A 14,821-nucleotide genomic window follows, 5' to 3' on the forward strand; every position below is an offset into this window, starting at 1 on the left:
GAAGATATTCAGTCATTAGCCATCAGGGAAATGCAAATCAAAACCATAATGCAATGCCACGTCCAAACCACTAGGATGGCTAGAATAAAAAAGACAGACAATAACAATGATTCATGAGGATGTGGAGAAACCGGAACCCTTGTAACAGTGGGAATGTAAAATGATGCAGCTGCTGTGGAAAGCAGTTGGTGGTTCCTCAGAATGTTAAACATAGAGGTTTATGATCCAGCAGTTCCACTCCTATGTGTATATCCAAGAGAAATGAATGAAAATCTAGGTCCACACAAAAACTTGTACACAACTGTTCATAGCAGTGTTATTCACAATAGCAAGAAGTGGAAAACAACTCAAATATCCCTCAGTTGAAGAATGGACAAAGTGTGGTATATACACATAATAGAATATTATTCCATAATAAAAAGGAATGATGTACTGATACATGCTACAGCATGGATGACCTTGAAAACATTATGCTTTGTGCAAGAGGTCAGCCACAAAGGAACACATATTGTGTGATTCCATTTATGTGAGATGTCCAGAATAGGCAGATTCACTGCGACAGATATGTGGTTAGTTGCCTTGGGCTGGTGGGGATGGAGCTGGGAGGAATGGGGAATGACCACTCGTGGATACAGGGTTTCTTTGGGGGTGACGAAGATATTCTAAAATTGATTGTGGTGATGCCCTCACACTCTGAACATACCAATACCACTGATGATGCTTTTTAAATGGGTGAATTGTATGGTATGTGAATTATATCTCAATAAATCTGTTTTTTAAAAAGGATACAAAACCATGTTAGTTATGCTTATTTTTTAAAGTTATGTATTCTTAAACAACAAAAATATATATATATACACACATTGAAAACAGACTGAAATATAGTTAAAATGTTTTAAATAAGTATATCTGGATAATGGGATTATGGGTGTTTTCTCTAGTAAATATGCTTGTTTTTGTAATCGGGGAAACAGCTAACCGGGAGGGTCTTCCACTGTGCCCTCTCCTGGGCCAGGCAGCCCTTTGTGAAGCCCTCATGACATCAGATAGTGTGCGACCAGACCTTAGCAGCAAAGCCACCAAGCTGCCTTTGCCCTTAAAAAGCTGGGCTGATCGCCTGGCTATTTGTAATAGGAAACGTTACACTACAAAAAGTAAATCTGTACTATTTTCTTTTTACAGGTTGGTTTTTAATAAAATATCTCCCAAGAGCTACTCAGACAGTTACAATAGTCTTGCTTTAGCTTCGGGCCATTGAACTCTCTAAACTTTATTTTGGAAGCCATTTTTAGAAACGTACCCTTTCTAAATGTACATCTTTAATTGAAATGGTAAAGTGAATCTGCTTCTCACATTCCTTCCTGCAGCCAAACAGCAGCATTAGGAAATGTGTACACATTTATTGTTGACGGTCTTAAATTTGTATGACTTCCATTGGAAATGAGTTCTTCCTAGCAGCCTGTTGAATCCAGATTTTGTTCATAAAGCTGCTTTGATGCATTGTCAGTGTTCTGCTGCTCATGGATTTTTCTTTGTTCCCAATGAGTCTGTGGAGAGAAGCCTGCATTAGAAAAAGGAACAGTTGAAAAGAAAAAACAACCTCCTTGTCAGTTATTTCAGAAATTTGTTTCCACATCATATGCCTTTGGCTTGGACAAAAGTTGTGAAATAGCCTTTGTTTCATGCTATTTTGTGTTGTTAAACCTGTTTCCTGTGAATAACTAGGGTTGTAAGGAAAGGTTAGTAAAGAGTCAACTCTCCCACATGAGAAGGGAAAAAGTAACCTCTTCTCTTGTGCAGCCTACAGATCTGAGTGAGACATGCACCGCCCTGCGTGGGCAGCCTCTTGGCACTGCCCGGATCCCTGGGGGAGGAGGGTATTGTCCCTGGGTGAGTGTTTACTCAGAAGTCTGCATAGATAATCTGATGTGACTCAAAGACGGTAACCTCAGAAAAGCTAGACCAGATCCCCTTGGGGTGGGGTGCAGATGTTCAGGCAGAGAGAAAAGCGATTCCAAAAACCGCGTACAGCCTGAGGCATGACTAAGTGCTCGCTGGGCACAGGCTTCCACTCGACCATCCAGAACCTGGTGGTAGAGATGCCTCGGTTAATATCAGAAGCCTTTACAGCACCAGAAGAGCACAGAGAGGGGACCCTACAGCCATTCACACAAGGCAGCTAGAGCCATGTCTTCTGAAATGCAGGGACCAACATGTATTATTTTTTAAAACAGAGTTTAACTTTTTTTTTTAATGAGACTCGCCGACATTTATAAGGGATAACTTTGAAAATACCCCAATTTGAAGGACTCCTAGAACATAGGATATCCCTACTTATATGCAGTAACATTAGACTGAGAAATGCAGGTGAACCCCCAGGCCCCCAAAGCGAGAGACGGCACAAGCCCTGATGAGAGTGGAGGACAGGTGGGTGCTGGGCAGCCCTCCAGGCCCTGCACAAGCTCAGTGACCAGTTCAACTGAGTCAGACCCTAAGGACTCCAGGCTTCAGAAAAATCACACATAGGTCCCTGCCATAGACCTTTAGGACACTCACAGGTCATCACATCTCTAAGTGTCAAATCCACAAGCACCAGGCCACCCGTGTACTCTGCCCCCGGCTTAGGACACAGCTGTGCGGGGGCGTGGTCACGGCTGCGCAAGACAGACATCACCGGTGTGAGCCCACGCTGGAGCACAGAGACGTGAGGCGTCTGGTGTAGGTGATGGCTGCAGGCAGCCGTGAGGGCAGGGCAGATGCATTTGTACAAACCGTAGAGGGAAGAGAAAGGGTGAGCAATCCACAGATTCCTGCATTTCTAGTTCTTTTAGTCTTTGCTTTCCAAGGCGAATTGTTTCTATAAGGCTATCACCTAATTAGAGACCTCAGAACAAGGCTACGTCTGTCACGCCCGGGCCTGGTCACGCCCCCTTCCTCCCACCGGACACAGCAGGTGGGAGACAGGGAGGAGGCTGTGAGTCAGGCTGTGCTGATGAATCAGGGGCCTCGGGCAGGGTGCTGAACAGTTCCGAGTCTGTTTGCTCCTGCCTGAAATAGAAGTAAAAGTTCTGTCTTTCCTGGGTATTGTGAGATGTAAATGAGGGAACCTGAGAAGGAATCTTATCATAGGGCCTGGCATGGGGTCAGTGGACACCACCAAGCATTGCCTGCACTACCACACCGTCCGTGGGTGTCACGGCTGCTTCTCCCTTCTGCTTCACCCCGACCCTGGCCCTCTCCAGGCAAGAATCCATGGTCTAATTCTTAGCCTTGGAAATTGGAGGCTAACAGGGTTTGCTCTTTTCCCACCTTGCACACTGGCCACAACAGATGTTTTAGGTGGATTGTATCAAATGGAGCTGAAGCCCAGGGTGTTTCACGGGGCTGAGATGGGTGAGAACAGCTGTAGGAGCTTCACAGAATTCCTCTCTCTAATCCAGGGCTGTGGGTCTCAACCTCACCTGTTCATTACATCAGTAAGAGAGTTTCTAAAAATCCTCATACCCACTTAAATCAGTATCGCTGGATACAAGACCCAGACACCAGTATTTCTAAGCACTTTCTGCCCCTCGCCCAGGAGAATCATGACCTCCCAAGAGTCAGGCTGAATGTGAGAGTCCTGGGCATTGAGAAACTCTGGGGCTGCCTGGTGAGACCAGCTCGACGGTTACATGTCCTGGGAGCCTTAGCTGGAAGAAAGAGAGGCAGACGTTTGATCAGATGTGTCATTGACTTAGAATGTTGGTACCAAGCTAATTTGGGGGGAGGGGAGGGGTAGGGTAATACGGCTGAGCTAATTGTATGAAATATTAGCTGGTTCACAAGAAGACTGGTAGAAGAAGCAAATAGACAAAGAGGAGTTTTTATCTGTGATGGTGGCTTTTGTTTCTCTTTTTCTATTCACTGATACAACGTGGGACTTGATATTTATAGGGAAGAAATACGACTCACGTGGCCGGTCCCCCTTCTCTAGAGGGAGGGACCTTCAGTGACTTTATAAAAATAAGCCACTGGCTTGCTCTCCAGTTGCTTTCTAGTTAATTCTGGTCCTTTTTCTTTTACCAGTTGCCAGAGGTTCCACCCTCTGAGGAGGAAGAACAGGAAGCCTGGGTGAATGCCTTGCTTGGAAGAATGTTTTGGGACTTCTTAGGAGAGAAGTACTGGTCTGATCTGGTGTCTAAGAAAATCCAAATGAAACTCAGCAAAATAAAGGTATTGTTTTCCACCCAAGAGGCTTCCGATTCATCACGTCTTAATTTCTAGAAGTTTTGTACATTATATCCTAAGTGAAAAATCATTTGGTTTAAAACGTATAACAAATGAGAGTAGTAAGTTCTTATCAAATAACACATCTGCGGTGTGACCTTGACCATACGACTAACTGCCTCTGGGGATGTAGTGAATGTTCCTGTTTACTTTTTCCCCTTCTGTTACCCTCATTGTTATTCGAGAATCCAGAATTTGGTTTGGGAAAATGGGAGCTGGTGCAGCTGGTTGGTTATATAGAATTGTGTTATCTTTAAGTTAGTAATGAACTTAAATTGTATGGCCGACAGCCCCCCCAGCCTCACAATCTTGGCCACACAGCATGTGCTCTGAGGAAAATGCCAGACTACTTAAGACCTCTTTCCCAACTCGCTCTCAAAGCTGGGAAAGCTACCATTGCACTCTAAATGTGTCTGCATTTGACCTTTACTTCTGGCCAGATGGTATTTTATTTTGGGCGCTCTCTTTGCTGAAGAAACAGTCCCGGTGCCGATGTAGGCCCACTTGGAAGTGAGTTTAAACTTGCGTAAGTAGTCTTCACAGTTGCCACTAAGTGACTCATTTAGTACCACCTTTACCGCCAGCTAAGAGACCTTATTTAGGTTACTTAGAGTAAGTTTTTGATCCATTGAAGACCCAACCAAGGAAGAGTCACTTTGGTCCCCAGATCTTCACGGAGAGCTCACACAGTCAGCAGCTTAAGTCAGTGGATCTTTCGGGTCATAGATACCTTTGAGAAGCAGAAACATATGGACCCTTTCCCTAGAAAAATGCCCTGTGACACAAAATTTTGCCCATGATTTCAGAGAGTTCAAGGACTCCAGGTTAGGAGACGGTGAGTCACGATACAATTATGTTGGAAGAAAATGTGGGCGTGGAGGAGCTTCGATTTGATTCCTGTCGTGCCTTTGGGTCATGAACAGAGCCTTTCCTGGCACAGTCAGGCCGCTGTCACCCCTTCCCCAGGCCCTGATGAAGAGGCGGGGCCTCCTCAGCTGGAGGGGCAGGTGTCCGGAGGGCTCTGTTGACAAGGGTCAGCATGTTTGTGTTCTTCAGGCGAGTGCGGGTCGAGCGCTCTGCAGCGGGAGCAGGAAGCAGTGTTTGGAGAGGAGAGGCCAGCAGCCACCCTGGAGCTCGCTCAACCTCCTCCTCTTTTTGGGAAATGACGGAGGGCTCGAACTCCCGGGTTGAGGCGCACGGGCAGGGCTGGTGCTGCTGTCTTCCCAGAGACTGTCATGGGTGCTTCCCTGAGCAGGAGGGCTCTGGGTCCTGGCGACAAAACAGGGCGTGCCTGAGCTGCAGAGGGACACCGCTCTCACTGCTACACACGTTCCAGTACTGACTCTTGGAGCGGGTGTCGGAGGGCTTCTCTCTGGCGCTGGGAGTCCTTGGGGCCAACCTCCACCCCAGATTGAGAACCGTGGGCTCCCTCAACCCAGAGGAGGTTGACGAAGGTCTTTACTTTTCATCTTCTCCCTTCGCTGACCCTGTGGGCTTCTGCAGGGTACAGAGATAAACTCTCGTCTGTGTTTTCAGGTCAGAAGTGCTAGGGGGTTACGGTGGGGAAAGTGGTCCCCATCCAGCAGCGCCAGCAGTTCAGAGGCGGGGGCTGTACTCCCCCCACTGGCAGCCTCAGCGCCTCCCACCCTCCACCCCGACCTGAGCTGCTGTCCTGGGAGGTGCCCTGAAGACCAGAGGGGACCCTGGTGATGGAATAAACGGGAGGGCAGTGGGAGATTACCCCCATTCTGAACCTGCCATCACCCCTGCCAAGAGAACACGTACTATCACCACATATCCAGGTATCCCTGGGAAGGGCTGTTCCTTAAATACAGTAGAAATATAGTAGTGAGTATTGGTTAATGGCCAGTCAAGAACCAGAATGGCTGGAGGAGGCTGAGCTGCCCCCGTGACAAAGGTCCCCCCCGTCTCCTGGTCTCCTTGAGGGCCTGACATATGGAGGGCACTTTGCTGGCTGCAGTGATTGTCACCGTCACCCGTGATAAATACCTCACACTGTGGAAGAGCAGCCCCGTGTGTGTATCTGGTGCCCGGTGATGGGTTTAAAATAAGCTGAGTTTCTGCCTCCACAGCAAGTACACCCTGGGCCTTGGCCGGCTGCTCCGGCACCACCTTGGAGCTCTCAGTAGTTATGGCCTCTGCCCATGTCAGCAAATGCTGCTCTTATTGCAACGGCTTCTAACTCAACCCCCACCAACCTGGAGAACGCCCAGTCCCCAGCTGGGTTTACCCAGGAGGGTAAAGAACACACAGTGGGTTCCCGTCTCACTGTGGTGCCCTTAGGGTGGGAAGATGAGAGTCTCTGGTTGAAAAGAGCAGGAGGGGGAGTGACCTTTCCTTGCCTCCCCGCCACCCGACAGGGCAGGAAGGAAGCAGCTCTAGGGCCTGGTCCTGAGTTTTGATTCACATCAGAAATCTGAGCAAGGAGGGAGTGAGGGGGTTGGTTAGAAATGTTGCGGAATCTTGGAGTTGGGTGCTCAGGTGAATAAGTAGGAAACGCCCTGCTGACCTCCCCTCCCCATCCTGCTTCCTGGTGATTAGTGCCCATCCCACCCCTGCCAGGTGTTTCTCATCCCCGCTTCTTTCAGTTCCCTCCTCCATCTCAGGCCCTGCCTCAGGCCCTGCCTCTGCCCTCTCGGGGACTCCAGGGAGCAGGATGGGGTGGGGAGGGAGGCTGGACGGGGTGCCAGGAGGGGCCCCATGTTCTCTGCGTGCACTTCCCTGGCTCAGTGTCCACTCCTGTTCCCATAGAAACCTGGCGTGCCTCAGAAGCACTGGGCATTAGGATGACAACAATAGACAAAAAGGACGGGGGCAAGGGTGCAAGATTTTGGCTACATTTTTGGCCAAGTATCATTCTGTAGGCTGATTGGGAGGCCAACCACCACATAACATTAATGCTTTGGAAAAAGGTTTTCCAAATAAAGCAACCACCAATTCAAAAGGCACATTTGAATACTGTCTCTAGTCACATTTTGTCCATCTCAGACATCATATCCTCTTTAAATTAACACCTCCATTCCCCACAGAAAATCAGAGACGAAATTCCCTGACTGGTGAATCCTAAAAGTGTCTAAGTTTCTCCGCAGAGAGACAGCTGAAGAGGTCCAGCCAAAATAGGCACTGAATTCATGTCTGGCTAGATGCTTCTCATTTTACGGGAAATGTTCAGCATATGTTCAATTTTTTTTAACTCTTACATTCTAAATTTTACAAAATTATTCTAATGTTCAACTGGAGCAGTCCTTATGAGAATAAGAAAATTCTGGGGGAAAAGAAAAGAGAGGGACTTGCCAGATTTAAAAATGTATTTTAAAGCTACAGTAACAAAACCACTTTGATACCAGTAGGAAACAGTGCTCAGTACAGATTCCAGTGCAATGGGAATCCCATAATGAAAGGTGGCTTTGCAGGTCAGTAGGGAAAGATTTGGTTGTTTAAAAAAAAATAGGTTAAGACACCTGACTAGCCACTGGGAAAAAAAATTAAGGTGGATTCCTAGTTTACCTCTTACATTAAAATTAGGACTGGACTAAAGGTTGTTTTTAATGTATATACATAAATCCAGGTCAAGGAAACATAGGTCAATTAATTCTCTGCTCTTGAGGTGAAGTAGGAATTTCTAAGCATGATACCAGCACTCTTACGTTAGTTCACTTAGAGTAAATTCCTACTGACAGCTGTGTTAGTTGGGGTCCCAGCGGAAAACATATGGCACATTCAGTGCAGCAAGCTGGGGAAGGATTTATGAAGGTGTGGGCCGATGTAGAGAAACCGAAAGGCATAGTGCAGCACCCCAGGGCTGGAGCGGTGGGGAGCGGTTAACCCAGACTCGGGCAGGGTGTCTAGGTGGAGGGGGCTGCCTGTCTGACAGGAGCTGTGGTCTTCACTAAAGGGAGGGGACAAATGCCTGACAGTTCTCCTCTCTGTGTACCCCCCCACCCCCCGCCCACTGGTGTGTTCCACTGGCCAGGCCCGACCAGAAGCCAGAGGAGAGGGCAAGAGTCCATCGATGTGGTTCCCGCAGACCAGCCTCTTGGGATGTAGTGAGGAACTCGATCCCAGAGGGGCAAAGGGAAAGTATCCAGCACAGGGTCAAGGGATGTGATTTTTTTTTTTTTCCAAGGATTTTAATACATGTTGTGAGTTGGCCTACAGGAAATGTTGTAGTGATTTCCTAACTCCTCACTAGTAGTCTAAAAGAGGCCAATTTTCCCAGCCTTCAGCCAACTCTGGGCATTATTAACCTGACCAGCATGGCTCGTTCCTTCTCCACAGTCTGGTCTCTGGCCACACGCCACCCTCAGGGAAGCCTTCGCTGACCTCCTTATCCAAGACGGTTCAGCCTCCCTCTGCCCCGTTACCCACCTTATCTTCTCTGTAGCACCGGTCACGCTCTGCAGTTATAGGTTATTTGTCTGCTTATCTGTCTGTTCCTGCCTTTTCATCATAAGCCCCACGAGAGCAAGGACCTTGCCTCTCTCGTCCGCGGCTCTGTCTGTAGTACGCTGCCTAGTATATGGTGTATGCTTAATAAATTTTGGTTGAATAAATGTGTCCCCAAAACTTTGACCATTGTTCCCTTTGAGAGTATGTTGACTTCTAGCATTTACCAGGTTCCTAACGAGTCTCCTTGGTTGTTTCCTTCTGTCCTCCAGCTCCCCTACTTCATGAATGAGCTAACTCTGACGGAGCTCGACATGGGAGTAGCTGTGCCAAAAATCCTTCAGGCCTTCAAGCCTTACGTTGATCACCAAGGTAACTCTTAACTGACTCCAGAAAGGAGTGGAGCATTTATATGAGCGTTAGAATGTTGCCGTCACTGCAGATTGAATACCAAGGCTTTGTGTTTGGAGGGAGTTGGGGGCATTGTAACCATATTTGATGTTGCGTGTCTTCTGTTCTTAATGGTCACAGCCTGAAACCGGTGGGGAGTAGATCAGGACTCCCGCTCCAAGCCCTTCTGGTCTTCTGGATCCTTACAGGTCCTCCTCCACATGCCAGTTAAGGGGGGCCCAGCCCTGCATGGTCACAGCCCTTGCCACGGTGAGAGGCAGTGGCTGCATTTCAGGCCCACTTACCCCTCGTGGCTTCTCGTCTGCATGTGCCCCTCCCTGGATTCTTACTGGGAGCTGCCCCTCCTCATAAGTAGTGACATCTTTGCCTCGCCTTAACCTCTAGGATGCAGATTCTTTGAGCTTCATGTTTTATTCTTTCTGTTCCTTTCCACTCCAAGTAGGCACTCAGTAAGTGTTTGAAAAATGAAGACTTATATTGTTGGGCAGTATTTTGAGAGTAAAGGCTCTCTGCTGGAGGGAAGTTCTCTGATTTGGTTTTTAAGACATGTTACAGACACATTATTTATGCCTACTTGTGTATGTGTGCATGTGAGAAGGTGATTAAAATGTGTGGAGAGTTTGAATACAATTATGATGTAAAGATTTATGTGTATTTTGTGGCACCTTGACAGAAAATTTAGTACCCAGGAGTCTGGTGAAAAGAAGAATGAATTAGGTAGGCAAGAACACTCCATGAGCAGAAAGGGAAAAACCTCCCTGTCATGGAAGTATTCAACTTTTTTTCTAGAATATCCCTCTCCAAGTGAGCCTCTTTCCACTTAAACTGGATTTACATTCTTCCTCAAAAGGCTCAGGAACAAAGTAAGGGAGAAAATAATTACAACTTTTCAAGAGAGTGATATTTGTTTTGAAGTAAATATTTTGTAAGATTGATAGACTATAGCATCTACTTTTGTCTCTGTATGGCTGTATCAGGTGGCTCTTGAACATATTTAATGAAATCAAGTTCTGTGTTGTATACATTTGATGTAAATACAGAGAGTTTTTTTTTTTTAGCACTACAACTAGCAGCTCTAACAAATCTCTCTAGCACTATTTTAGCTAACAGTGAAGTCCATATTTCCAGGTCTTTAGCATCCCATCGATTTCAGAGAAAGATAGACCAGAGAATTATTTGCAAACCCAGAAGTCCACCTAATAGCACGTCGAAATCACCTGTGACCACTCAATTGTGTCTACACTTTGATGAATCTGAGTGCTCCTAGGTTTAGTGAATTTCTGGTTCACTAAGAGTAAAACTAGAAAAAATTCTTTGCAAATGGTCTAGCTAGAGTTCTTTCAACCACATGTGAAATTTAAACAGCTGCATTATCTATGTGTAAGGTGCAGAGCTAGGATCTTCGCCCCGACGGCATTCCAGGGCTGCCTGGCTCCCTCTGGCTCTGGGGGGGCTCTAGGTTGCCCTTTGCTCTTTGCCTCTTTAGGAACTGACTTGTAACGAGCTGGTAAATGATCAGGTAACATAAGCCTCCTGAGAGTCAGGCTTAAAGAAGGTAAATAATACGTGTGCATGCTTTATTTTCTAATGCATTAGCAGTCTCTTACCTCAGAACTGTCCTTTGTTGAACTAGCAGAAATTTCCAATGAGAGGGGAGCAGGGCCATAGCTGGGCTTTGTGGCATCTGAGAAGCGTCCCTGTGGCTGTGAACTCTGCAGCCTCCCAGGGCAGCTTTGTAAGGCTTTGAGTGAAATTCACTAAATGCCTAAGTCTCAAGTCTCTTTCCCGTTCCTCTGGAGCCAGAGCTGCATCAAGACGTTTTATTATATAGATCAAAGCTTTTGCCAGTTTTTAATCCATTTGAGGCTTACTTAACTCCTTTCAGGGCAAGTTCTAGAGATCTGCCTGCTTTATGTAACAAGGGAAGAAATGTTACTAAAGAAAGGAATGATAAAGCCTGTGGATTTTAAAAGTTTGATCAAATTAGGTTTTTCCAAGTCTGCCAAGGCTACATGTGATGGTATAACAGAAATGAACATGAAGGGACAATGCATCTTGGATTCCATTGCTCTAAGAGAAACCTTTCCTTTGGGGGGAATGAAAATCAGGAGTGACGTGTTAAAACTGACTCTGAAAAGCAGAGTTCACCTTTCAGGGAACTGCCCCCTAGGGTGAAGGGGGCTTTGACTGCTCTCAGGAGGGGGCGCCTCCCAGGGGATCCCCCTCCACACCCCACACCCTTATTTTTGGTAATATTTCCTAACTTGTGCTTGTTTGTTGAAGGCACATGGCTTGGGAGGGATATTTGGGCCAGAGCTGCTGGATCACTCCAGCCTCAGGATGCTCTTCTTGAGGCAGCCCAGAGCGGCGGTTCTGAGCTCCAGCTCTGGGGCCGCACCGCCGGGCTCACAGCTCCTTGTCCTTGGGCAAGTCGTTAACCTCGTCACTAACTCACTCCTTTCTCAGCAGGGGAGACTGATGGCACCCACTTGGTGGCTTAAGTGAGTTAATACATGAAAGGCACTCGGAAAGCATCAGGTGCCAAACAAGCTCTAAGTGTTACTGTTGTTATTTTCACCAGCATTATCGCTGCCTTCACTGCTGCCGCTCTTGGAGAGTTTAGAATGTGAGTGGCTGAGGTGTTCAGTTGGCCCATCCTACAGCTTGAGGCCGGCAGGTCCTCCCAGAACAGATGAAGGGAAAAGGCCATTCCTGCTTCCAGACACACAGCCAGGTTCTAGTGCAGTGGATAAGGGGAAAGGACCACCGTTCCCGGGACCGGAACCGTGGCCGGAAGGTGGAGAGGATCTGAACCTCGGAAACTGGCTGTGCACCTCCTGTCTCTGACCCCTGCCCGCTCCACACACACCTCACCGTGGGGTGGGGGGTGGTCTCCTTCCTCCCCTACAGAGAGGGCCTCCCCCCCACTCCTCATCCCCACCCCAGGCTGCTGTCCCTGGGGCCTGTCGTCGGGGGGCCACCAGGCCAAGCCCTTTCCAGTTGTTTTATTAACTGTTAGGGTAATGTTTGCTCCTTAGTTCATTCAACAAATACTCATTGTGGGGAAACCTCGAATATTTAGCAAAAGGAAAAGGGAAACATTACCCATCGTTCCACCATTCAGAGATAGCCAGGATGACCATTCTGCTACATTTGGTACATTCTTGGTACATTCTCTCCTAATCTTTTTTCTTATGGATAAAAATTAATTAAAAATGTATAGCTCCTTTTTCAAACCCTTAAAGAATTGGGCAGATTGACTGTTTAGACTTGGGAAGGCAATCAGAGGTTCTCTAGCAGGACCCTGCTGTGTTTAGATGCATAAGCCAAAGCCCAGACAGGGCGTGATGTGCCAGAGATCACTCAGCAGCCTCGCTTTTCCGTGCTGCTCCGCAGCTTCTAGGCCAGAGCCAGAGGCTTGCCGCGCGTACCAGCTCTGGGCCAGGCCACCCGCGTTTGGGCCCTGCTCCTTCATTATCCAGCAGCAAGGCCTTGGGGAGGTTTCTAAGCACTCAACACCTTGAGCTTCTCATCCATAGAGTGATGATGGCAGTAGCCTCTCCCCTGTTGCTTGTGGAGGAGATTAAACGCTTCATGTCAGCACTCAGAGAGCACACGTGACACGCAGGAAGCCATCGGTCTTCGTTACTGCTGCTGCTGCTGCAAAGCTTGATGAGTAGAATCTTCCCGAAGGTGTTTGGTGGGGACCCTCGTCTGTCAGCCAGGTTCTTCTCTTCCATGCCTGGGACTAGTGACCTCAGAGCAGTGCCTGCAGGGGTGTCAGCAGTGTCAGAATGAGCCAAGGCTGTGGACTGTGACCCCTCAGGTTCAGATTAATTAATTTAGTCTTCAGGGCTTTTGCTACGCGGAGTTTGTCTGCAGACGGTCATTGAGCGTCCACGTGGACAGAGTGCCGCGTGGCACCGTTTTTGCCCTGTTTCAAGATACCCGATTAACAACCCGAGTTTCCACCAAAGGGCTTGGATTCTGTGGAAAGATGACCATGTCCCACAGGAAGAGGAAGCTGGTCTGTCTTCAGAGATGCCTGTAGTTGTGTCTGGCAGGTCCATCATCTACATTTGTCTTCCAGACCTTGATCTGTGGTGCCTGGTGCCTTTGTTCAGTGCTGGGACTGAAGCTACTCTGCCAGCGGAGTATTGCAGAAAAGTGGAACCAGGGCAGTCTGTGAGCTGTCTGTTCCTCTGGCTACACCCTCATCAAGAGGGCAGCTGCCTGAGGTCGGTCACGGTGACAGGGCCAGACTGTGGGGCTCAGCACTGAGAAGAATGGCACATATACTCTCTGACCAGATCTGTGTTGCACAAGGAAAATATACCTTTTGTGGGAAAGGGAAAAAAAATACTCATTTGTGGAACTTGGGTTGGGGCGGGGAGGAGAGACTCTGATTTGGGACTGTGTTAACCTTGAAAGGTGGAGCTGTTTCCAAGAACGGTTACAGGTAGACAAAACGAAAAATGACATCTGTCCTAGGGGACACATCCAATTACAAGGAATAATACTAGTTTTCTGCAGCATCTGAGTGAGCAGTATGGCACCAGTCTGTTTGCCAGGGACGAAACGGTCACTGATGTGGTCGTCTAAGAGCTGAATAACTCAAACATCTGTTCTTGGTAAAATCAGTGTATTATTAAATCTTCCATTTTAAGAGCTTTTGTTTTTTGGATGCCAAATGTTGGCTTTCAGAGTGAAAATCAGCCATCAGTTACGGGTACAGGGATAGTGGAGGAGCAGGTAACATGAGCCAGACCCTGTGAGCACGGCTTTAGGGCCTCTTACCTCCTCCTGAGCAACCCCTGCCCCATTAAACCTGTTCCAGTGAGACTGAGGCCTTTTAGCTATTTTAATAGTAAATACGACAGTGAACTGCTGAGTGAAAGTACTAGATTTATTCGAGCACAGTAGGACTGCTCCTGAGGCCATGGAGTCTATTAAATCAACTACCAGGGAGAAGGCGGAAGAACCTCTGTTCTACTCGTCTCTGGTGACATGTACCAGGGCATGTGTACTATCTCTGCTGGCATCTAGGTCTGCTCTGCACCAGGTGGCCCAGGCCGTCGTTACTCTTCTTCAGGCATAAACTTCCAGAGGACAGGGATTCACTTCAGTGTCTTGAGCTCTGATAGCTTGCGTTAAGAACTAAATAAACATTTTGAGGTGGAGCGAGCAGTAGCTTTTGCCACAGTCTGAGTAGCAGTGGTGGTAACTGATCCTTCCCTCACGAGGCTGAAGAGAAACAGAAAAACAGCCCTCCGAGCTCCTCAAGTCCTTGTGTGAAGACTGACTGAAGTTTGTCATGTTCATTGTTAGTTGTGTTTCCCTTGTAGCCAGTGAAGGGCCGGTTTTTTAGGGACTTGTTGGTAATCAGGTGCCACCCTTCGCCACTGGACAGCCTCACAATGTGAAGACCCCTCATGTGGTGGAGATTGTTACGGACTGAATGTCTGTGTTCCCCCCAAATTCATATGTTGAGGCACTAACCTGCAATGTGATGGTATTTAGAGATGGGGCCTTTGGGGTGATTAAGTTTAGATGAGGTCATGGTGGGATTAGTGCCCTCATGAGAAGAGAGACCAGAGAGATAGCTCGCTCGCTGTGCCACATGAGGACACAGGAGAAGGCGGTTGTCTACAGGCCAGGAACAGAGCCCTCACCAAGAATGAATTGGCCAGCACCTTGATCTTGGACTTGCAACCTCCAGAACTGTGCCAAATACATG

At 47.7% G+C, this 14,821-nt stretch overlaps 1 protein-coding gene across 4 annotated transcripts in view; it reads left to right on the top strand.

The window, feature by feature from the left end:
• The window catches only part of TEX2 (testis expressed 2), a 106,734-nt gene that overhangs the window by 74,319 nt on the left and 17,594 nt on the right, over nt 1-14,821 (top strand). For all 4 annotated transcript variants that reach the window (XM_049702157.1, XM_004275633.4, XM_049702156.1 and 1 more), the window contains 2 exons: nt 4,066-4,212; nt 8,946-9,045. In XM_049702157.1, the coding sequence (XP_049558114.1) occupies nt 4,066-4,212; nt 8,946-9,045 (247 nt within the window). The remainder of the gene's footprint in view (nt 1-4,065; nt 4,213-8,945; nt 9,046-14,821) is intronic.

This window comes from Orcinus orca, chromosome 19 (assembly GCF_937001465.1).
Source record: "Orcinus orca chromosome 19, mOrcOrc1.1, whole genome shotgun sequence".
In the NCBI taxonomy this organism is placed as follows: Eukaryota; Metazoa; Chordata; class Mammalia; order Artiodactyla; family Delphinidae; genus Orcinus; species Orcinus orca.